Below are 24,134 nucleotides of genomic sequence, written 5' to 3' on the forward strand. Positions count from 1 at the left end.
ATGAACAGAGCCTAGGAGAACAGTGCCTGCACTGGACATTGTGATCACTCACAGCACTCATGGGCTCTAGCATCCAGTGGATGCGCTTAAATTTTATTTTTTTAGCTTAACATTTCATTACCTCATCAAACCTTATATATCACCAGTCATAACCTACCATTTTAAAGGGCAGACAAAAAGGTCTATTCTCAACAACAATCTTGCAATTTTAGTACTGAAACCATTTACAAAGGAGGAAACAAAAGCTAAGAAAGGCAAATTTTTGCCTACAGTTAAAGAATCCCATTTCCTGTCACTTCTGAACTCTGACTGGGGTAGCCAGATAATGTAGCCATGATGGACTGGCTGTGTTCCAATAAAACTTTCTGCACAATATTAAGACAACAGAGGACCACAATTCCCCTTAGAAGATTGCAGACCCATTTTTTGGAATTCAGTAGAAAGCTCTTCTCATGGGCTTAGACCCATAAATGCATAACCTTTCACGTGCTAGACCATCACAGCACCCAGACCCACCAACAGAGCAAACCCTTCAGGTCTGGTGCCTGACGGCTGCTCGCTCTGCACTCCCTGCCCACACATGAAGCTACAAAGCAGTGTCTCCTGTTAGCATGAGCTTCCATGCACTCTTATTAAGTAAGAACAAACCTCTGTGAAGCATTTATTTTTTATTTGTAATTTTAAGCAGAATTAAAATCAATGCAGAAAAACATTAGCTACACTGGGTAAAGGAAGTGACTGAGTGTCTGCTTGTGAGCCCGTGAAGACAGCGTTAGGAGAGCGAGCACGTCACTAAGTGACACACAGAATGGGAGGGCGAGCTGTGAAGGCCCCGCGTGCTCCGCATGCTCTACTGGCTTCCAAAGGCATTCAGGGGGTCATCAAAAATGCTGGCCACTTTGTGCTCAGATCTTTGTTCAGATGCTGCCTCTGCAGATTGGCTTTTGGGTTTGGATGCTTTAGCCTGGAGGCCAGAGGAGAAAATGTCATCTTTAAAAAGAAAAAAAGAAAGATGTTAAGACAGGCAAGCAAGAAAATGGGAACTTGAGACACAAGCACACAAACTGTCAAAGCCCAATTCTAATAACACACTATAAGAGCACCAACATCGAAGTCAAGCCTCTTAGATTCTGGGCCTGGCTCAGTTGGTAGCACCCAACTTTTATAAGGACATATGAACGAACATCGGGTTCTTTCTGAACATAAGTTTCTAGCTACGGAAGTGTGTGCACTTGAAGTCAGAAACAGGAGGATGAAGCGGTTCTCCACCTCAGCGAGGGCCTCACCGCTTGGAACTGCTCTTTCTCTCTTTCTGCCTTCTTTTCACTCTGGATTTTAAGAAGAGTAAGAATGTACAAACAGAAATCCAATACAGGACGCGCTCAGAGCGCACATCTCAGTGGTAAGAATGGAGTCTGGTTCCACTCATATTAGTGCTTCAGACTCTAAGCTTAGCTATGCTCTGCTGCTTACCACGCAATTATATCAGCAGGATTCTACTGCATCAAACTCATCCTGTGTACGTAATGACGTGTACATAATGAAAGACCATGGCATTATCTATATCAAACTAGAGATCTAGATTGTCAATGTGCTAATGGCTACCACTAAGCAGTATTACTGAAAACACTGAAATCAAAGGAGATTTTCCATCATGGACATGGAAGCACATTTAAACTGGGACTGGAAGCAGAAAGGTGTACTTGCTTACTACTGTTACCATGTGAATCACAGTCTTAAAGGATGTACAGCAAGCTTAATACTGGCTAGCTTTAAAGCTTTAATCCCTCCACTTAACAAAATGTTCTAAGTCGTATGACTGCCACATACACATGTATTACAATTTAATAATGAAAGAAAGTCATGCCTGTAACCCCCGCTAAGATCAGGAGTGCACAGGCAGCCAGGGCCACAGCAAGATCATGTGTCAAAAAATGAGCATAGGAAATAAGCAGCCCAAGTCTCTTGTACACTGTACTGTACGACAGACATGTGAGGATGGAGCCCAAGATCTGCCAGGGAGACAGACTCAGCGTGGCTCCGCGACTCAAGGCCCAGGCCTGGAGGGACAAAGAGAGGACACGTGTATTTTGGGCGTCAGTCTGGGTTGACCAACACAGGATGTATCGGGAGGCAAACTTTATAGCTATCAGCACCTGGCTTGCTTGTTAGCTGAGGAGTGGGTGCAGCGTGTTCAGAAACACAGAGGAGCTCAGGGAGCTGCCGAGTCTCACTTGTGACTTCACGGCACAGCCCTGCTCTCTGTTACTGACCCTCCAGTCTCTTGGCTGCTGTCCCCCATTGTCCAGCTAGAATCCTGACTCAACCAGGTTCATGGTCTGCTGATAGCACATGGAAGAAGTTTCTGATAGACTCTCCTTTCAAAGTCATTGGTGGTGTCAGAGGACAGCAGGCGAGCACTAAGAAGTCAATTTCTTCTTCAGGTCAAGTGCTGAGCACCGTCTTAAACCTTGATACTCAGCATAGCCTATGGCTGCCGCATGAAAATGACTAGTCCACCTACATAGCATGTGCTTAGACTAACAGCAAGGAGAACCTACTGGGGAACAAAGTGCAGGAAAGGGCCAACATGACCGACAGCAAACAGCCCACAAGCAGTGGCGTGATCTAGATAAACACTCACCTGTATCATCGTCAAACATGGACTTGGCTGCAACTTTCTTTTTGGACTTTTCTTTGGGTTTTACAGTTAAGTCAGCGAAGATATCAATATTATCATCAAATAAGTTGGGCTCCAAAGTTCTCCCCTTCTCTCTCTTCTTTGGAAAAGGTTTAACTGCTTCCGTAGCAAATATATCATCCTAGTTAAGTCCAAAAACATTTTATTTTTTGTTGTAAATAAAAGCATTTTTAAAACTAAAGTAGCTCAATAATTTATAGAAATGCACTGTCAGGCACAGTCTCCCCTGAGGACTGGAAGACACTCCCCCAGGTCTCTGCAAAACTCACCCTCACCATCTGCAAATGGCAGCTCTGCAGTGAGGTCCTGAGGGTGGCCTGGAGAGCAGCGTCCCACTGCACCCAGCCACTCTGCCCCACATAATGTTTGTCGTGACATTTCATGCCATCTGAGATCACCTTCACCACCTAATGCTCAGTTTGGATCTCAGGCCTTGAGATGTCAGGATGCCCTGGCTATCCTGCTGCACCGCAACCACTGTGCTCATAGATACCTGCTGAACAACTACTACAACAGCTTATTGTCAAAACTCGGCTAGTCAGGGTCCCAACCAGCACCAGCGCTTAAACACACAGCTGTGCCAAGAGAGGTCATGCATGTCACAGAATGACATGCCAACAAAGCTGACCGCAGCACCATTCTACAAACTCTTTAAAACATTAAACAAAAAATAATGAAAATCATGTACACATGCTATGCTATGCTATGCTATGCTATGCTATGCTATGCTATGCTATGCTATACTAAATAAAAAGGCCCAGGGCTTATGCTGCCGTTCCGTATAGCATCTGCCTAACATGTACTGGGTTTTGAGCTCTATCCCCTGCACTACAATAACATTTTTAAAAATAATCCAACACTTATAACAGATTAAAGGCAGCAAGAACTACCCCTGGATGAAACAAACCACTTCAAGTAAATTTTAGGGTTATTAACAAAGAGATCTAATTGTGGTTAATAAGTAGATAGGAGACATGCACAAAACATATAACATAAACTATAGTTCAAAAAGCCAATCAGCTATTTTCCTTAAAGGCCCAAACATGAAATAATGTGTGTTACCTCAAAGATGTCATGAGTTTTTGACACACTGTCTTGATGGCTGTCAGATTTCCTCTCATTCTTTTTGCCTCTCGGATCTGCAAAGAGATCCTCCTCGTCTTCAAGGAGAGGGAAAGGGTTTCTGTTCTTTGCTGCTCTCGGCTTCACAGACTGGAAAAGATCCTCGGCGCTGCTGTCCTCACTGAGATCAGGAAATGCCAGGCTCTTCTCCTTACGCCCTCCTGACAAGTGGGACGGGGGCTCCCCGGCCTTGACGCCTGCTCCCTCCACGGACTGTGATCCTATGCTCTTGGGAAAGATGTCCCCAGAATCAAACAGGTCAGCCTCGTTTCCAGTCTGAGGCCGGGACTTTACAAAGAAGCTCCTGTCGGCTGCAGATAGAACAGGTCCACCTTCCCAAGGTGGGGCCGTGGCTGTCTCAGAGCTGCTCTCTCCACTGGCCATCCTGGGCTGCAGAAGAGGCTGATGGCCGTTTGTTAGGACGGGACTACTGCTCAACTGCGCAACAGGTCCTCTATCCACAGTCACATCCTCAGCCTCACTGGACTCCTGGGCAGCCAGGCGTCGAGCAGCACGGGTCTGAGGTCTCCGCTTTCCTCTCACTTTAACACGACTCTGCAATGGCAAACACATTCCATGATCTGAAGGAAACGCGTTCAAGGCGAACAGCAAAGACTCTAACTCAAAACACTTTGCTGTTTGGTTTTACCTCAATTAGGATTACAGCGGTTTTTAACCTTCCTAATGCTACAGTCCTTTAATACACTTCTTTATGTCACGGTGACATGAAGTATAAAATTATTTCATTGCTACGTCATAACTATAGTTACTTTTATCTCAATGTAAATATCTAATATTCAGGATATCTGATGTGACCCTGAAGGGGGTGGAAACCCACAGGTTGAAAACCTGACCTAAAGGAAAGAGAAAGTTAGTTACTGTTCCTAAAGAAGCTGGCAATTCCTAGCCCTCCAGGACTTAGTCCTCCTTACACTTGAGTACTCTCTGTTTCTTAAGCTTTCATTCTAAAGACCTTCGGTGCATGCGCATTGGTGTTCTGCCTGTACTGTGTGCATGCAAAGCCTGAGGAGGCCATAGAAAGGAGTTAAGTTGTGAGCAGCCCTGTGGGGGCTGGAAATTGAAGCCCAGTCCTCTGAAGCAGACAGTGATCTCTCTCAACCATTCGCACCACCTCCCACCCCTGTTTTATATTCTTTTGAGAACAGTTTCCTGTAAAGGGGCTCACTGTTGCTGGAACCTCAGCAAGGCAAGCAGCTGTGCTGTGCTCTGTGACTCAAAACACAGGTCACAAACCTGGCACCTCCTCAGCCCTTAGTTCAAAGTCAGGTACCTTACAAAAAAGAACTGAGAGGGATTCTAGCACCAACTTTATCAGGATCTAGGAGCAAGGAGGGGTGAGGTAAGAGACAGGCAACTGATGGTGTTCTTCTCTTCCAAGTCAACAGACACCAGTTCCACCATTAGACGCTGTGTGTAAACTGCGGGTGGAGTGTGTGATCACTCCTCAGAAGAGGAATCTCTTAATAATTAGGATTTAATATTTCTGATAAATTCCAAAATATAAAATCACATTTTGGACTACATAATTATGTTTACTTGCTTCAAAGAAATATGATCTTAGGAGGCTTTGAGTGGTAAGGGTGGGAACCTGAGTTGGGGGTAGACATAACCAAGATACATTACATTATATGCAATACATGAACTTGACAAAGAATAAATAAAAGATAACCTTTTTTTAAAAAAACCCACAAGTTTAGGAAGTAGCTAATTTAAGCTTGAACACTAACAAAAATAATAGTTTTTTTTTAATATTGAGAAAATGGATCTGAAAACTAAAAATTAATTTATCATCCAGGAACAGGTCACCCTGGGTTCTGCTGCCTACTTGAACACCTGTTAAGACTTTAGAGAGAAGGGAGATCGGATAGAAAAAAACCTCCCTAACATAGAAAGAAAACGTCCAAGAGTTCATTTGGAGTCCACAGAGGACGCCTTCTGCAGCAGCTTTCCTCTTCCTAAGCCGGCAGGAACTGCTTGGGATCCCAGAGAAGAGGCCCGAGCTACAGTAAGCAGGTTAAACCAGGGAAGTGAGGTCTGTGTGGTGCTCTAGAGCATTCTGGGAGAAGCACCAGGGCCAGTGGTCAGCAATGGGACATAACATGGTGACTGCAAGTATCTAATGATCAGCAGGAAAATTAGAACAGAAGTAGGTAATGGAAAATCAGGCACAATTAAGAAACTGAAGAGAGGTCGAAGGGAGGAAGATGAGACGCATCCTTCAGGGGGAAATAAGGCTGAACTACATCAGCTGTGCGGACTAGTCTAGAAGGAAGCAAGCAGCTGGGTGGGTCTGGCTAAAAGGAAAACAAACAAAAGACAGTTGATCACCTTGTTTGCACTGTGTAAGGTGTCTGCCTGGGCTGGAAGATCGAAACTCACACCAGCCTCCACACTCCCAGGAAGAGTGGGCACACTTTCCAGGATGTGGCTCCTTCCAGGTTCAGATGAAGGAAAAGCTAATTCGGATGAAACAGGCTTTGTTCCTGGGATCTGCAGAGCCACTGTAGGCAGCAGAGCTGCTGGGTTAATTGCTAAATTTGCCTAAAGAAGAAAAGTGGAACTCAGTATTTGTTCTTAAACACAGAAGCAGATTACCATTTCTGTGACACAGGATATCTGTGTTGCACACAGTAGAATACAAGAGAATATGAATGCAGAAAAATCACCTGATCCAGGCTCAGTGGGGCACATACTTGTGCCCATCACTGGGATCAAAAGACATTAAAGAGCAGCACATAAGAAGCAACAACTAGGCAAGGGTGGAGGGTATGGTGTTGGCGGGGGAAGAGATGAGAGAATGCTTGGTAGCAGCTGAAAAAACTGAAAATCCACAAATTTGATAGGTGCCACAGGCAGGCAATGAAGACTCCAGATCCAATATAATTACTTGTATTTTCCCGATGCGACTGGATGGCTCTCTGCTTTTAAATGGAGTCAGACCTGAAGAATCCTGTGTGAAATTAAATTCAATTAAAAATCCATTGAGGAAACAGGCAACAGACTGTCTCTTGGGTTACACTCACAGCTGTAAGCGAATCTGACGGGCCAAAGCTGTCCCTATCTGCAGCTCCTTAGCTCTGCCCTGGAACCTCACAGCGCCTGCCAGCTAGCAATTCTTCACTGACGCCTCCTCCAGCATGGAGGACAGAAGGCTGCCATTTGACAGAACCATGGAGTAAAGGGTGACACTGGTGACGAGTGAGAATAGAGCAGTAGCTTTGTCAGAACATAACTTGATGAGTTATTCAACTTGGCAAATACCAAACGCACGCGTGCTCGTCCACGACCATCATGATGCCCAAGTTCTAAACACAAAAGCATCTGTCTTCCAGATGACATAAGAGATTAACTAAGATCCGGGCAGTGGTGGCGCAGGCTTTTAATCCCAGCACTTGGGAGGCAGAGGCAGGTGGATCTACAGAGTGAGTTCCAGGACAGCCAGGGCTACACAGAGAAACCCTGTCTCAAAAAACCAAAAAAACAACAACCACCACCAAAAGAGATTAATAACTAAGTGTCTCATCTCCAACCACAGGCATGGAAGCCTCAGTGAAATCCAGAGACACCTGGAACTGTCTGGCTTCCTTCGTGGAGAAGCCCCACATCACACAGAGAGGACTAGTAGAAGAGAGGTCACATACCAACTCTCTTAGGGCACTTAGAAAGAAGCAAGAAATCAGACGTCATTTGTACTAATTAGAACATAATTCTACTCCAAGGAAGTCTGGAGGGAGAAATGGGAATGCTAGTGAAAAGCGATTCATGATCCCATCTTACATCAAATTCTAAATACGGTGATGATTAAATATAGAACAGGTTTCTCCAGTGGAGAAAAGGTGGGGATAAAAGACTACAGTGAAAGAGGGGGTGTTGGTGGCCATTTCCCCCTTAGCTAAGAATTCTCAGTAACTCTGGGCCTGTGCAATGGGCTTGTCTATAGAGGCATGCAAACAGGCGCTGGGCCCTCACGGAGATCAGTCCTAACCTGTGCTGGTTCTGTTTTCCATGTGCTTTTTTCTTTGCTACCTTGAGTAGAGTCAAGAGGGTCCTGGTTCTTTAAAGAAACAGGGTGGTCTTTTTTCAGTGTTCCTTTTTTTTCTGGTACCTTCAAAAGAAAAAAACACCAAAGTTGATCATGCATCTTCAAGTTTTAAATAATAATGAACAGAGGAGCCTGGCCTCTGGGCTCCATTCTAAAATGATGGCTAACCAACTCATAGGCAGCATTTCAGAAATCCCATCCTAAGCACGGTGGTGTTTCTAGGGATGAGATGCAGCTCAGTGGGAGAAGGATGGCCCAGCAAGTACAAGGTTTTGAGGGGAAAATGAAAATAACTTACACAGGAGTCCTTTCTGCAATTAAAAGGATAAAATTATACCTAGTACAGCAGGGACAAAATATACTCAGACTTAAAGGTTTGCATCTGAAAGGCATAGAACATAGGTCCTTCAATAAACTCTTCAAAAATCAAAGAAGACTGTACCACAATCAGAGAGTCTGGCTTAATTAATGTTATGAACTGGGAGTATATATATATATATATATATATATATATATATATACACACACTGCTGTATATATGCTCTGTCACTTGTTTACTGGTAAGCCTTACAAGTCTCTGGCAATTTTCTCTCTTAAAACTGGACTCCCTCTACTCCCTGAGCCTGAGAATAAAAAGCCGGTACCACAGGCTGAGTCTTGGCAGAGCTGAAGAGATCATCATCTTCATCATCACCGAAGAGGCTCCCACCACTTGGCACTGACGACTGAAAGACATTACACTCAGATTACACATCCAAAAGTCAATCAATTCCCATAGAGCTGGGTGAGCCACACCACCTCTAACACAGAGGGACTCAGTGGGAACTAAACCCTGGGACTCAGTGGGAACTAACCCTGGGACTCAGTGGGAACTAACCCTGGGACTCAGTGGGAACTAACCCTGATTTTTTTGGTGCCAGCAAAAAGATCAACATCTGGGTCATTGTCCTTCTGCAGCTTGTGGCTGAAAAGCAGCTCTTCATCCTGGAAGACTCCTGTGCTCTTAGGGCGGCTGTCAGTTTTGAGACCCTGGGCAAAAGACAAGATCAAGAATGGATACAACGAAGACCCCCTGGTAGAAGTTTGACCACAGCCTATGTACCAAACAGCAGGAAAAAGCCATTCACACAACAGATATTATATAGCTTCCCAAAATAGTGATGGTAAATGAATTATCAAAAGTAATGGTGAATAAATTTGTAAACTCAGATAAGATATGCATCATCTTTCAACCTGCAAGCAGTAGCTGAGTTTTCTATTACCTTCATCCCACCCACTCCTTACCCATTAGCTTCGTAAGGAGTGAAAAAGCAGCACCCTGGGGGTTGGGAGAACAAGGCCAAACCACACTGAGTTCTCCATTTCATCCAGGAAGAACAATGCAAAAATCACCAGGAACAATTTCTTTGGCTTGATATAAAAAGGAAGAGGGCTAGGGAGATGGCTCAGTGGGCAGTGCTTACTGCACAAGTGTAAGGACCTAAGTCCCACCATCCCATCACCCACCTAACACACCTGGGCGTGGCAGCACACAGCTACAGCCCCAGTACTTGGTAATCTACAGGAAATACAACCTAGGGTTTATTTTTTTTAATTAATTACAATAAAAGTCATTGATTTTTTTTTTCCAACACAGAGTTATGAAACCATAACAATCTAAAAATCTACCCTTGTACCTCACTCACCCCTCAAAAAAAGCCAAACAATGACTGGGCATGTACTCTGTCTACCCTCTCCTCTCAGCCACTTGAGCAGTGTGCACACAGGTGCACATGCGGGAGAAAGCAAAGCCACGTCAGTTGTCTTTACTCACTCTCCAGTCACTCTCCACCTTCATGACAGGGGCTTTCACTGAACCTAGAGCCACAATTTGGCAAGAAGGACAGGCTGGCCAGCCATGAAGGGAACAGTCAGTTCTCTGCTTCCATCTCCACAGGTTCTGAGGCTAGAACTCAGGCCCTCAGACTTGTGCTGCAAGCACCTTTCTCAGTAAGTCCTCTCACTGGCCCATGCATGGTCCATACTTTTGCATGTGTAACTCTTGCAATGTTTAAAAAAAAAGAAAAAAGAAAAACCTCGTGGGGCCATATTAGACATTAGCTGCCATTGGAGGCACATGGGGAGATGAACTGACGTGAACCCCTCACTGGGATCCCCTGCAACACATACCCCAAGGATGGCTAGGAACACCCTTCAACACACTGGGAAACATCTCAGTGCACGCATGCCTTGGGCAGGAAGCGGCTGGGACGTGACCCAGGTCCCACTAGCTGCCTCCAGCACGTGACTCCTCAAGGACCCTCCTTTCAGACTTGAAACTGCAGCGATGGCGACTCCACTCTTCTTCCTTTTCACCATTCTCAGAAGAGCCTGCTCTCAGCTCTTAAAAGTGAGCCCTGTGGTTGGGGCCGAGCTCTGCTGCACAGGGAGTGGCTCCTCATGGTGGTGTTCTGGTTTCTAGAGGCTTCCATGGCACTACAGGCAGAGCCATGGGACTTTAAACCTCACATCCTTGCAATGCTTTCAATAACTATTCCTAAGTATTTTAATTTTTTGTTGATGCTGTAAATGGGATTTCTTACTTTTATTTTCAGATAAGACTATATAAACATGCCCCAGTGTGGGGGAATGTCAGGGTCAGAAAGCGGGAGTAGGTGGGTAGGTTAGCAAGGGGGTGGGAGAAGGGACAGGGGGAGGGTGTTTTTCTGAGGGGAAACCAGGAAAGGGGATAACATTCGAAATGTAAATAAAGAAAATATCAAATAAAATAAACAAATAAATGTGAGGTAACTTCCAAAAAAAGACTATATAAAGCTATAATATATTAATATATTGATTTTCTATCCTGCAGTGTTGCTTAGCTATTCTGTCATTTTAAGGTTCCCTATTCCCTGACAGAACCAGCTTCTAACATGGACACCCCACCTAGAGCCTCCCATAAAAGGCTAGGGAGACTGGCAAGAGTGAGCAGCCTTGTCTCACATGTGATCTCAAGGGATCTTCTAGCTGAGTTTTCTATTACCTTCATCCCACCCACTCCTTACCCATTAGCTTCGTAAGGAGTGAAAAAGCAGCACCCTGGGGGTTGGGAGAACAAGGCCAAACCACACTGAGTTCTCCATTTCATCCAGGAAGAACAATGCAAAAATCACCAGGAACAATTTCTTTGGCTTGATATAAAAAGGAAGAGGGCTAGGGAGATGGCTCAGTGGGCAGTGCTTACTGCACAAGTGTAAGGACCTAAGTCCCACTTAGGGACTTAGAGAAGAACTCAAGTGAGCAGCCTTGTCTCACATGTGATCTGCTTGTGTGCAGCCTTAAGCATGTCACCTGTGGGCCTCCCAGATCCTCTGACCAAACTGAGGCTACTTCCTTCTACATTTCATATGATGCCTGATTTCCGTTGTTTTTTAATTATGAAGTGACTTGGACTTTTTCTTTTTTTTTATTAGATATTTTCTTTATTTACATTTCAAATGCTATCCCCTTTCCTAGTTTCCCCTCCAAAAATCCCCTATTCCCTCCCCACTGCCCCTGCTCCCCAACCTACCTGCTCCCACTTCCTGGCCCTGGCATTCTCCTATACTGGGGCATAGAATCTTCCCAGGACCAAGGGCCCCTCCTCCCATTGATGACCAACAAGGCCATCTTCTGCTACATATACAGCTAGAGCCACAAGTCCCTCCATGTGTTTTCTTTGATGGGTGGTTTAGTCCCAGGGAGCTCTGGGGTTACTGGTTAGTTCATACTGTTGTTCCTCCTAGATTCGAACTTTTTCAAATATCCTTTCTGCATCTATCAATATATTTTATTAATATATTACATGGACTGATTTTCAAGGTCAGCTACCCTTGTATTCTCAGGAGAAAGCCCACTTATGCAGTATTATACTCTTACTTCCCTAAATTAGGTTTACCAGGACTGTTTAAGCATTTTATCATCTACTTTCAGAAAATACTCGTCTGCAGTTTTAATAGATATCTGGTCTTCAGGCTAGAGTGGTTAAGAGCATTGGCGTCTCTTCCAGAAGACAACAGATTTGATTCCCACCCCCCACATAGTGACTTACAACCATCTGTACCTCCAGTTGCAGATGATCTAATGCCCTCTTCTGGCTTCTGTGGGCACTGGGCACTCATGTGATGCACAGACATATATGTATACACAAAATACTCATACACATAAAATAAAAATTTTTAGAAAGATGTATACAGGCTGGCAAGATGGCTCAGTGGGTAAGAGCACACTGACTGCTCTTTCGAAGGACCTGAGTTCAGATCCCAGCAACCACATGGTTGCTCACAACCACCCATAATGAGATCTGACGCCCTCTTCTGGTGCGTCTGAAGACAGCTACAGCGTACTTATTTATAATAAATCTTTGGGCTGGAGCGAACAGGGCCAACTAGAGCAAGCAAAGGTCCTAAATTCAATTCCCAACAACCACATGAAGGCTCACAACCATCTGTACAGCTACAGTGTACTCATATACATAAAATACATAAATCTTTTTTTTTTTTTTTTTTTTTTTTTTGCTTTTCGAGACACGGTTTCTCTGTATAGCCCTGGCTGTCCTGGAGCTCACTTTGTCTAATAGACCAGGCTGGTCTCAAACTCAGAAATCCGCCTGCCTCTGCCTCCCGAGTGCTGGGATTAAAGGCGTGCGCCACCACGCCCGGCGTATAAATAAATCTTTAAAAAAATATGTATCCATCTAGTTTGGGTTCAGAACAGTACCAGGCTCCGAGCAAGGCTCTGTGCCTCAGTGACATCTACTGGAGCACGCAGTGTTTGCCATTCTAGATCTAGGCTACCTCACTGGACGCTACTGTCCAGTTCCATCCACTCACTCAGACTTTATGATGTTATTTTTTGTTACAATTGAGTGTTATTCCATTGTATACCCAGACCACATTCTCATGATTCAGTAATGCGCTGAAGGACGTATAGGGTTTTTCCATTGTTTGGCTATTGAGAATGGAGCAGCAGTGACTACAGCTGAGCAGCGTCAGTGGATAGGAAGTCAAATCCTTGGACATACACCCGCAGGGAATGCTGTAGCTAGATCCTATGGTAGATCTACTTGTAGTGCTTTGGAAATTCTGTACCCTCACTTCTGGAGTAGCTGCCCACTGTGCAGTCCCATGGCAGCGGTGAGGGCTCCACTTCCCCACGCTGCTCTAGCATCTGCTGTCAGTGGTCTGCTTGATCTCAACCACTCTGACCTGCGTAAGGTGAAATCGCGAAAGTAGTGAGGAAAATACAGAGGGAGGGTGAGGAATGAGGACAGAGAGTGAACAACATTAAAGATGTTTAAAAAGCCACAGGCAAGTACAGAATTTTATAAGGCTACTAAAAAATACATATTTATACAAATATATATGTATATATAATTTAAATAGAATTATATGCATGGCATGAAAAATATTCCCTGCAAAAGCCAAAAATTAACTAACAAAAGCCTAGGTTCCAAGCATAGGAAACATCCCTTCACACTGCTGGCCAGAGAGGGGGAATTCCAAGAGACATCCAAACAATATATGTTACTGTCATTGTCCTTGATTGTCTCCAAGAACATGAAGGTAAAAAGGACCGTGGTGTTGGAGTCACCATATACTGCACCACACACTACTTAGAGCAACTGAGCTAGAACTGCCCTGGAAGTCTCCTTCCCTAATGACTGCCTCTCAACCCCTGAAAGGTGCTATGCTAGCTGCCAAGGGAAAAAAATCACTAGTCCTGCCTAGTCAGGAAGCCTACAAACACAATGATGGCCCAGCAAGACCTCCCAATCGGTGTAATAGTGGCATTTTTACTCTGGCTGCAAACAAAAGCTGTCTAACGGACTGAAGGCTCTCTCAGTACGAGGAAATGCATGTCTACTACTGTAACCCCAGCCCAATACTAGAGAAACAATAGATCCTAGAAGAAAACCTAGTACTGACATTTTCCTAAACCAATTCAATTTCTAACTATACTCTAAGTATTATCTCTGTGCCTGTAGATGGGTGTAGGTTCTTTGTGCAGCAGTGACCACCACAGAGATCTAAGACCACCGGCAGAAGACCAACTACAAGAAAACTCATATGGCCTGAAAAATCAAACAGTTTTCCTACAGCCCTTACTTCAGAGAAAGGCTGATACCTGGTAAAGGTCCTTCTTCCACTGGTACTTCTAACCTGAAGGCTAGCCTGACAGAAGTATACACGTTTGCCAACTCCCCTCTCCTACTGTGCACTTTCATATACAGCCAAGTTTCCCAGGAACAAGGTCTGGACATCTCAGAAGCAAGTGAGACTGAGAGGCGAGCTACTGACTTATTCCCAAACATCTGACCAAAGAGGATTATTCAGACTTACACTAAAAGCTCAGACTTCCTCGGGCCTCAGGCCAGCACCAGCGCCCTGCTTGGAAGGGAATCCCTTGTGTCATCGACACCCCACACACATACTACTCTTGCACACGTACTGCTCTTGCACACGTACTGCTCTTGCACACATACTACTCTTGCACACGCACTACTCTTGCACACGTACTATTGCACACATACTGCTCTTGCACACATACTACTCTTGCACACGCACTACTCTTGCACACGCACCACTCTCTGCTCACCTTCTCCCGTCCGTCCTGTGGTGCGCAGGTGCTGCTTTCATCCTCTACTTTGTCCTCATCCTCATCAAACAAACTGAGCACAGTTCTGGTTCTACCCTTGGCTCCTTTGTCCAATGGAGATGAAGAAGAAAATATATCAGAAGGCCCACCTGCTTCCTGAGCAGATACTGGTAAAAGTCCTTCCTATAAACAAACAAAAATAAGGAAAAAATTAGTAACTAGAAATCAAAATCCTCCCATGGGTCTTCACAAGCTTGACAATGAGTCAGTGGCTGCCTTGTTCACAGGACACAATACAACACACTTTATCACAACCCAGACTACCCTGTGACAAAGCAGTACAGTCGTCAAGAAGCCTATGCAGACAATCCTCAGTTAAAAATAGTTTTTCTAGTCATGCTAAGCAGAGGCCCCTCTTCCTTCTACAACGTGAGAGGGCAGCTACAACCCTGATGCACACAGGTTACTTATTTACTAATAAGTAATTCTAAACTAGAACATTAATAAGTGTCAATCATTAGAATCATTGGGATCACCCAATTCTTACTTTAATATGTAAGTCCCAGAGGAAAATCTAACCAGCAAATTCACACGCTGTCGTCTTCCATTATTCATGCACATACAATTTCTAATATAACACTAAAAATGCAAGATTAATCCACGCAATAGGATCACAATTCTGGCAAGATAGTGTTGGTCAAAACAATTACTATTGTATGCATCACTAAAAAAGAAAGATGATTTCCAACTAGTTAATCATACCATAAACTGCAGAGCGCATCCCAAGCTTCCAAATGGAAAAGCCTGTTTCATTAGATGCATGATAATGTGAGAAATCAGTCCTGCTTACTCTGTGAAAGGCAATGTGCCAGTGCTTATGACTGAAAGAGAAGCAAACAAAGCTACTCCTCACACGTTCACCTGACTGAGGGACAGAGAGAGAGAGAGAGAGAGAGAGACTCAGGTCCACATGTAGCCACTAGGAGGGACGATCACAGTGACTCGGGGACAGAGTCTCACTGCAGCTGTAAGGACCGCTGTGAGAAACATGAATGGCATGCCCTTCTCACGGGCCCTGGGAGGAACTGAACCTGAGCAGCAGGACCTACAGAGCACGGGGAGCCAGGGAAAGCAGTGGCACTGCAGAGACAGAAAGCAACTGTTGACATGAGTCCCCTGTCACATGGCAATATTAGCTGGAAGCCTCCAAAGAGACAACAAACCCTCAAAGCAGAAAGCTAATGTTCAGAAGAAACCCCATTTCACTTTGCTCTGATGTAGTCAGCATCAACCAGAAGAAAGAGCCTGGTAACCTAACTTCCTGAATGTGACCTCTAACTCAGAAGTGAGGAGCACAGAGCAAGGCAAACGGGAGCTGCAGAGAAGCAAATGACGAAAACACAGAGCAAGTCACCATGGAAATGAGAGGAAGAAAGTACTCTGCAAGCCGGGCGTGGTGGCACACGCCTTTAATCCCAGCACTCGGGAGGCAGAGGCAGGCGGATTTCTGAGTTCGAGGCCAGCCTGGTCTACAAAGTGAGTTCCAGGACAGCCAGGACTATACAGAGAAACCCTGTCTCAAAAACAAAAAACAAAAAACAAAAAGAAAAAAGAAAAAAGAAAAGCACTCTGCAGACAGACAAACTGCCTGACAGCACTGCGACCCAGATGACCCTAAGATCCAGAATGTCAGTAAACAGGAGCTCTTCATCTCACAGAGCTCTTCATCCCACTAGGAACCTAAAGGAGGGCTCCCGGAACAGCATGAACACGGGCTGTTTTCTTGCCTTTCTACAACAATATTTATTTATGTAAAGCATTCTCAGTGTTGGAAAATGTAGGAAAGTGTTACATATGTGTCCCAATGGATTGGAAAACCACACACACAGCTTACCTTCTGTGCTATGCTGGCCACATCAGCACTCCCCACTTCCGGGGACGTTCTGGCATTATCAACCTTCAGATCCTCAGGTTTCACACCAGATGGTACCTCACTGTCCTCCTCATCACTAAACAACAATGGCACCTTGGGGACGCTCTCTTTTTTCTACCAAAAGAAGATGGCATTGACAATGATTAAAAATATTATACCTGAACAGCATGGTAGCATATAAAGCCAGCCAAACGCAGTCCTTTCAGGAAGGAGCTAAATATAGCAGAAGAAGGGCAGATGGGATGGTAACAGTGGCCTGGGTATGGAAGGCGTAACACCTAGAACCCCTCCAGACTTGACCATAGCTTCACTCACAGCTGTGACTGCCACAGAACAGTAACTAGTTTGTCTCCTCTTACACTCACCAGTAAGACAAGACTCAGTAGTTGCTACTCCAAAGCTCTGCTCTTTGCACTAAGACACAGAATGAGTCAACCCACTGCACGTGCCCTTCTCATCTGCAGCACCTCCCTGCTTGCCATTCCTTAATGATATGCCAGCTCTCACATTCCCACACCCTAGGTTCCTCTGAAGACTTATCTTCGTGTTTACAGCAAGGCCCAGATGCAAATGTCACGACACCAAGGTTTTTCTGCTCTGTTCAGTATCTTGCTTCTCTGAATAAACACAGTATATCCTCTTTACCTGGTCCTTTCTTTACTTTATTCTTTATCTACTTGTTAATTTATCTAAAAACACCAAATACTATATGGCCAGGTACAGTATTTCACACAAAGTAATCTTGCTCCAGTTTTTAAGAACTTCCGCTCAGCTCGTCAATGCCCTCTTTGAAAGGCAGGCAGTTTGGAGAGTAGGAAACAGGTCATGTAGCCAACTTGGAGTTAGGAGCTGGGAGGCAGCAGTGCCTGAGCAAGCCATGGTGGCTGATGTGGGAAACCATGAAAGGATAACACTAACTGTAATTGAAAATGTTACAAATGAAACCTGGGGTAAGAGGTCTTTTAGTTATCATCAGGAAGAGATCCTTAGGATGCAAAAATTATTCAACTTGAAATCAAAGAAAATGGAAATTCACTAAGAATGCAGATGAAAACAGGTAACTCTTAAGGGATTAAAGAAAAACAAATGTAGAATGCACTATACTTGGAATGTAAAGATGAAGTGTCTCCAGGCTTAGGTACAGAGAGCTTACCAGCTAGCGGGGCTATCTGAGGTCCTGGCAACCTTAGGATACAGAGCGTTGCTGGAGAAACATCACTGAGGATGTGTCCCCAGGAGCTACGTCCTGCCCTCCCATACCCTGTCCCTCTAGCTGTCTCCTGTCCACCATGAATTGAGTAGCCTCCATTTCTATGACGTTCTGTCTTGACACAGGTCCAGAACCAACAGAACCAAGGACTAAGGACTGACCGTCTAAAATCATGAGCCAAATGAGCCGTCCTCACTCATGTTAAATGTGTGATCATAGCAGCTCCCAGCATGGGTTCTCAGATCTGACAGAGCAGCATCTCTACGCATGTAGCACAACCCTACAGGTATTTTCTGAGTCTAGAAAAATGAATACCGTTGTTGCAGAAGGAACAGATGTGGGAGGAAGGCCAAACAGAGAGCTTCCACTCTCAGCATCGTCTTCAAAGAGAAGGGAAGTCCTCTGAGTCTTCTTTTGGCTATGAACAAATAGAAGATCAAATTCAGGAAAAAATACAATTTAAAAACAAAAAGCTTTTTTGGACACATTCACAGCGACTACTCCCACCATTTGTTGACTTTGTATAGTGTAAAGTAGGTGATTTGGAAAACCTTTGGATAGACGGAATCGGATCATACAGGCAGCAGCCTCTGCCTGTCACTCTAATGCAGAGGCGCCCAGAGACCTGCTTCTGAAGCCCTGTCAGTCACTTTGCACACACTGCAGCTGCACTAGCTCCTAGATCTGAAGGCATACGGCACTCCTAGCAGTCACAAACATAGAATTCTCCATCATCGTCTTCTCCAATAGAGAAGAAACTAGAGCAGCCATGCCTACTTTCAGCATGGCAAGGAAGGCGGCTGAGAGGTCACAGAGCCAGGTCAGCTTTTGCACTGTAACCTTGTTTTCCACTCCTACTTCTCTGATTCAGAGTAGATTTATTAGGTGTAACTCACGTAATAAAACTGCCACCTTTAAAATTCACATTTCAAGAATCTTTAGCATTTTGAGAACTGAACACTATCAGGACAGTCTAACAAGGAACCCATGCCTGTCAGCAGTCACCTCCCCATTCCCTTCTCTTCTGAACCACCAACCTACTTCCTCTCTCTGGATTGATCATTTCTGGACATTTCCTATAAACAGAATCATTCAATCTATGGTTGTATGTGACTGACTTCTTCAGTTAATATATTTTTCAGGCTACTTCATGCCCTACCATATATTAGCACTTTATCCCATATTGTTGCTGAACAATAGCCCACTAGGTGGTTCCACAACCTTGTGTTTATCAATTCGTCATCTGATGGGCACTTAGGCTGCTTTCTGGGTATGATGGATTAATACGACACTAGACATTCTTGCACAGTTTTACCTGAGCATGTTTTCATTTGTCTTAGTTGTATACCAAAGCATTAAATCACTGGATCACACGGTAAAGCAGGCTTAACATTCTGAAGAAATACCAAAACCGTTTTCCAAAGTGACTCACCACTTCATATCCATCCACATCTTTGCAATGACCTTTTCGAGATCTGTTCAAATCTGACTTACTTTCTTTTTTTTTTTAAGATTTATTTATTTATTTATTTTATGTATATGAGTACATGTACAGCTGGTTGTGAGCCTTCATGTGGTTGTTGGGAATTGAATTTTTAGGACCTCTGCTTGCTCTGGTCGCCCTACTTGCTCAGGTCAACTCCGCTTGCTCAGTCCCTGCTCGCTCAGGCCCAAAGATTTATTCATTAAGTACACTGTAGCTGTCTTCAGACGCATCAGAAGAGGTGGTTGTGAGCCACCATGTGGTTGCTGGGATTTGAACTCAGGACCTTCGGAAGAACAGTCAGTGTTCTTACCCCCTGAGCCATCTCGTCAGCCCCTGATTTACTTTCTATACACAACATTTTATAGAAATGCAGAAAGCATTACTGAAAGCCAGGAACTGTGTGGCTGGCACCAAGCCCTACAAATGGGATGTGTTTCAGGTCATCAGGTTCTTGGCAATGTGTGTGGTAAGGCACACATGTACAGAGGATGCTCAACTACAGTGGAGCTACAGGGGGTGGGGGAAGGCAAAGAGATGCCTGTGCTCTAAGCCCCAAGTTCTTCTTTCTCATATCTGGATTAATAGTAGGCTCTCAAAAGAGAGGACTTACACTGACTCTTGACAGAAGCCGGTCAGGAAAGGCAAGTATCCCAGGAAAGAACAATTAAAATAAGAGTGACGTATTTCCCTGAACTATGATGAATGCTGCCCACAACCAGCTACTACACAAAGCATTTCACATAACGAGTGCATGATTATCTCAACAAGACTATATGAGATGAAAAATCTGAGGCCTAGAGAAGTTAGGGAACTTGCCCAAAGTTATTCAGATAGAGGCAGAATTTAAAACAGAACTAGGATTTCAGACATGCTCTATGCTGGACCAAAGGCCACAGATAAACCAGGTGTCAAGTCTTGGGAGCCTAAAAGCAGCAACATTAAAGTCTGAGATGTGCCTCTTTATAGAGATGTCTCAGGTGCTTTGAATCTGAATCCATTTGTGAAGACCACCAGCCCCGGCACAGAACTTCCACATTCAATGCACTGCCTGCTTATTCTACGACCATTCAGCTGAACTTCCACGTAATCACCCAACAACAGATAACTCTCCAGAGGAAAAGGCTGAAGGTGGGAGCTCCTCTGAACACACACGCGCTCTCCAGTGGCACACACGCTCTCCAGCGGCACACACGGCTCTCCAGCAGCACACACGGCTCTCCAGCGGCACATACAACATGCCCGATGTCACTCTCCACAAGCCACTAGCTTCAGCTCAGTCACACAGACCAGAAGGCATAGGTAGTGCCTGCTGGGAGTTTACTCCTAATATCATGTTTTCAACATTTTCAGGACTTCTATCAAAGTAACAAACTTTTAAGTAACCTTTTTTAGGGTATACCTAACAGGGAGAAGAAGACATAAAAGATAACAATATCATTCTTAAACCCCTTAGAGAAAAAAAATGTTTCAAGGTTAAGAAAATGTCAGAAATAAAAATCAAGGCAAACTTTCCCAAAGCCTTCGCACGGATAAGCAAGAGCAGCCCTGTCTATCTGTGTCTGTGTGTGTGTCTCTGTGTGTGTATGTGTGTGTGTATGTATCTGTGTGTGTGTGTGTGTAACAATAAGCCATCGACCATGTCAACAGACATTCCGTCTCACACATGAAACCTTTCCTGCGATTGTAAACATCTCACCTGTCCTTTGCAATAGCAAACAGATCAACTTCATCGTCATCATCATCTTCAAATAGATTGGTCTTTTTCACAGCCTTTGCTTCTTGGCCTTGGGTGGTCCCCGAGTCCCACAGCTCTCCTTTGGACTTATTGTCAGATGCTAACTTGGTATGCGAATCCGCAATATTCCACTGGTCCTTAAGACACAAATCATACATTAAAAATCCACAGGACAGTGGCGACAAAATGGCTAGGTGAGGAAAAAGGACTTGCTACATAAACATGAGGACTTGAGTTCAAATCCCCAGATCTCATGTTTAAAAGATCCAGATACAGTCACACACATCAGTATCCCAGCATTGGGGACAGATCTAGGTGGATCCCAGGAGCACCCATCAGCTGAGCCAGACCACACACAAACATGTGCAAGGGCCCCTCCACTCAACACACACACACACACACACACACACACACACACACACACACACACACATCTTTCTCTTCTCCCTCCTCCTCAAATAGGTTGGTCTTTCACAGCTTTGCCTCTTGGCCTTGGGTGGCCCCAAGTCCAGGGCTCTGCCAGCCACCAGCCAGCTCTGGTGTGTTGAAGGAACTGGAGCACAGTTAGTGGCAGAGACATACATTATCTAGTGGCTAATTTAAATATGGGATACGGCAAGTAAAATGAGTTTACTATCTGTTAAGTTACAAACAAATTAAAAATCAAGCAGACTCAAAGCCAAGTCATGTCTTAGATGTCTTCCGTTTAAGAAGGGGTCCCAAGTAGCCCAGGCTGGCCTTAAGTCACTAAGTGACTGGGAATAATCTTACACTTCAGGTCCTCCTGCTTCCTCCTCTCAAGTACCTGAAACACAGACGTTCCTGGGGGTTAAACCCAGGCTTTCTAAACACTAGAGTTGTTGGCTTGCTTTGTGTCAACTTAACACAAGCAAGAGTCATTTTTGAAAAAGGAACCTCAATTGAGAAAATATCCCCACAAGGCTGGCCTGAGGGAAAGCCTGTGGGGGACTTTCCTGATTAACAATTGGCAGGTCGTGCCCTGAGCTTGTGAACCTGGGTGCTACAGGAAAGCAGGCTGAGTGAGTCATGAGGAGGGAACGAGTGAGCATGTTGCACCTTCCCTAGCATCTGCCTCAGCTCCTGCCTCCAGGCTCCTACTGAGTTCCTGCCCTGACTTCCCTCAGTAACAGACTCTGGCATATAACTATGAGCTGAAATACACTCTTTCCTTTCCAAGGTGCTTTTGGTCAGGTTGTTTGATCAGACCAATAGAAGCGCAAAGTTAAGACGCTAGGCCAGCACTTTGGGCTGCAACCCACTCTATTAAAAGGTTTCGATTTGTCTTATTATTGTAGTCTTTTCCTACTTGGACATAGAACCAGGGTCTTGCTCTTGCTGGATATGCACTGCACCTGCACTAGTTACATTCCTAGACCTTTACAATTCAGGGCATTGAATTTTTTATGTTGTTTCTCAGCCTTCTAAGATAAAATATAACTCTAAATCTTATTTGGATTTATGGTCTTCTTGCTCAGCTAAATCTGAATAATAATTAAGCTACTATTGATTTTGCTGATCTCTATCCAAATCACAAATTCACTGCCTTACAGAAAAGGAGTTGAATTCGAGTACACCACTGCTAGTGTGTCTACTGCATTGTAGCTTAATGACACAAAGCAGTCCTTGAGAGAATACACAGTGGATGGGGTCCTGGACACGTGGCCCTCAAAGTATAGCCCCTTGGCAACAAAGACAAGCCCCCTGACCTTCTCGCCTTTTCCCTAATAGTAAAACAAAAGAGGATGCTATGGTCCTCTACTGTGAAGCAAGACCAACAGTGTCCTCCCTGTACTGACAGGAAAGGTGGCCCCACTGCTGAAGACACAGAGCAACAAACACCTGCACCAGCAGAGTTTGCGAAAGCCCTTCAGCTTCTCACTGCAGACCTCTCCCCTTCAGCTTCACTGCAGACCTCTCCCCTTCAGCTTCTCACTGCAGACCTCTCCCCTTCAGCTTCACTGCAGACCTCTCCCCTTCAACTTCTCACTGCAGACCTCTCCCCTTCAGCTTCACTGCAGACCTCTCCCCTTCAGCTTCTCACTGCAGACCTCTCTCCTTCAGCTTCACTGCAGACCTCTCTCCTTCAGCTTCACTGCAGACCTCTCCCCTTCAGCTTCACTGCAGACCTCTCTCCAGTCCTACTGTGCTTCTCCCAGACGTTGTTCTATGACACACTTAGCAACGCATACCCACAGGTTCCTTATCACCCCAAATGTACCTTAGATGTGAATGCTTTTTCCTTGCTATCTTTTGAAACAGAGCTTCAGCCATGAACCTGTGGTGGAAGCCATATTAACTCCATTTTGAATGTATTAATGTTTAACACACTACTTAAACACTTTTCTTTGAAAAATACAGTGTTGCAAACACCATCTTTCCATGACTAAGCCCCAGTGAGTACAGCACAGTAAGCAAACACGTTTAGAACAGCTCTAACTCAGTCTTCATTTGCATCGGGACTGTGTGTGGGGGCAAACCGTAGCCTACCTCCTCATCACTGCTGAACAACAAGGCAGATGTCTTCTTTGAGGGCTGCTCGGAAGGCTTTGCTTTCTCTTGACTCTGAGGTTGTAGAGATGAAGTCTGCTTCTTAGCTGCTGCACTCCCAAAAAGACTGTCCTAAAAGAACAAGTGGTAGGACAGTATAGAACATATCAACAACTCAGGCACAAGACATCTGCATATATCAGTCTACAACCTCTTCAAGTTACAAGTACTGTCCACAAAAGAAAAACGAGATTACCACAGAATTCTTTTAATTTAAAAGAAGGAAGGAAGGAAGGAAGGAAGGGAGGGAGGGAGGGAGGGAGAGAGAGAGAGAGAGAGAGAGAGGAAGGAAGGAAGGAAGGAAGGAAGGAAGGAAGGAAGGAAGGAAGGTGGAGTTGGAGAGATGGCTTAGGGCAGAGGTCCTGAGTTCAAATCCCAGCAACCACATGGTGGCTTCCAAGCATCTGTAATGGGATCTGATGCCCTCTTCTGGTGTGCAGGAATGCATGTAAGCAGAAGACTATATACATAGTAAGTAAATAAATCTTTTTTAAAATGTTTAACTATTATTCTGCATGTGCATGTATATACAGAATATGTGAATGGGGAAAGTACATATATACAGGTTAGAGGACAACTTTCAGGAGTACTACAGACCCTGAGCCAGAGCTTGAGAGGGCAAAGGACAGGCAAGCTGGTGGAATTACCAGGAGGTCGCCTTTGCAGTCCACCTGCAGGAATGAGAGCCTTGGCAACAGCCA

General features: G+C 44.7%; 1 protein-coding gene across 1 annotated transcript in view; it reads right to left on the bottom strand.

The window, feature by feature from the left end:
* Positions 1-653: 653 nt before the first annotated feature.
* Positions 654-24,134, bottom strand: part of Washc2c (WASH complex subunit 2C) — a 54,173-nt gene continuing 30,692 nt past the window's right edge. The window contains exons 19-31 of the mRNA XM_021164675.3: positions 23,374-23,505; positions 20,827-21,002; positions 17,960-18,062; positions 16,396-16,548; positions 14,502-14,684; positions 8,787-8,915; positions 8,531-8,611; positions 7,830-7,949; positions 6,732-6,794; positions 6,173-6,385; positions 3,764-4,378; positions 2,645-2,822; positions 654-990 (exon numbers count right to left, since the gene is read on the bottom strand). Coding sequence (XP_021020334.1) covers positions 851-990; positions 2,645-2,822; positions 3,764-4,378; positions 6,173-6,385; positions 6,732-6,794; positions 7,830-7,949; positions 8,531-8,611; positions 8,787-8,915; positions 14,502-14,684; positions 16,396-16,548; positions 17,960-18,062; positions 20,827-21,002; positions 23,374-23,505 — 2,286 coding nt within the window. The 3' untranslated portion in view covers positions 654-850. The remainder of the gene's footprint in view (positions 991-2,644; positions 2,823-3,763; positions 4,379-6,172; positions 6,386-6,731; positions 6,795-7,829; positions 7,950-8,530; positions 8,612-8,786; positions 8,916-14,501; positions 14,685-16,395; positions 16,549-17,959; positions 18,063-20,826; positions 21,003-23,373; positions 23,506-24,134) is intronic.

This window comes from Mus caroli, unplaced genomic scaffold (assembly GCF_978045245.1).
Source record: "Mus caroli unplaced genomic scaffold, Mus_caroli_1 scaffold_7, whole genome shotgun sequence".
NCBI classification, from domain to species: Eukaryota; Metazoa; Chordata; class Mammalia; order Rodentia; family Muridae; genus Mus; species Mus caroli.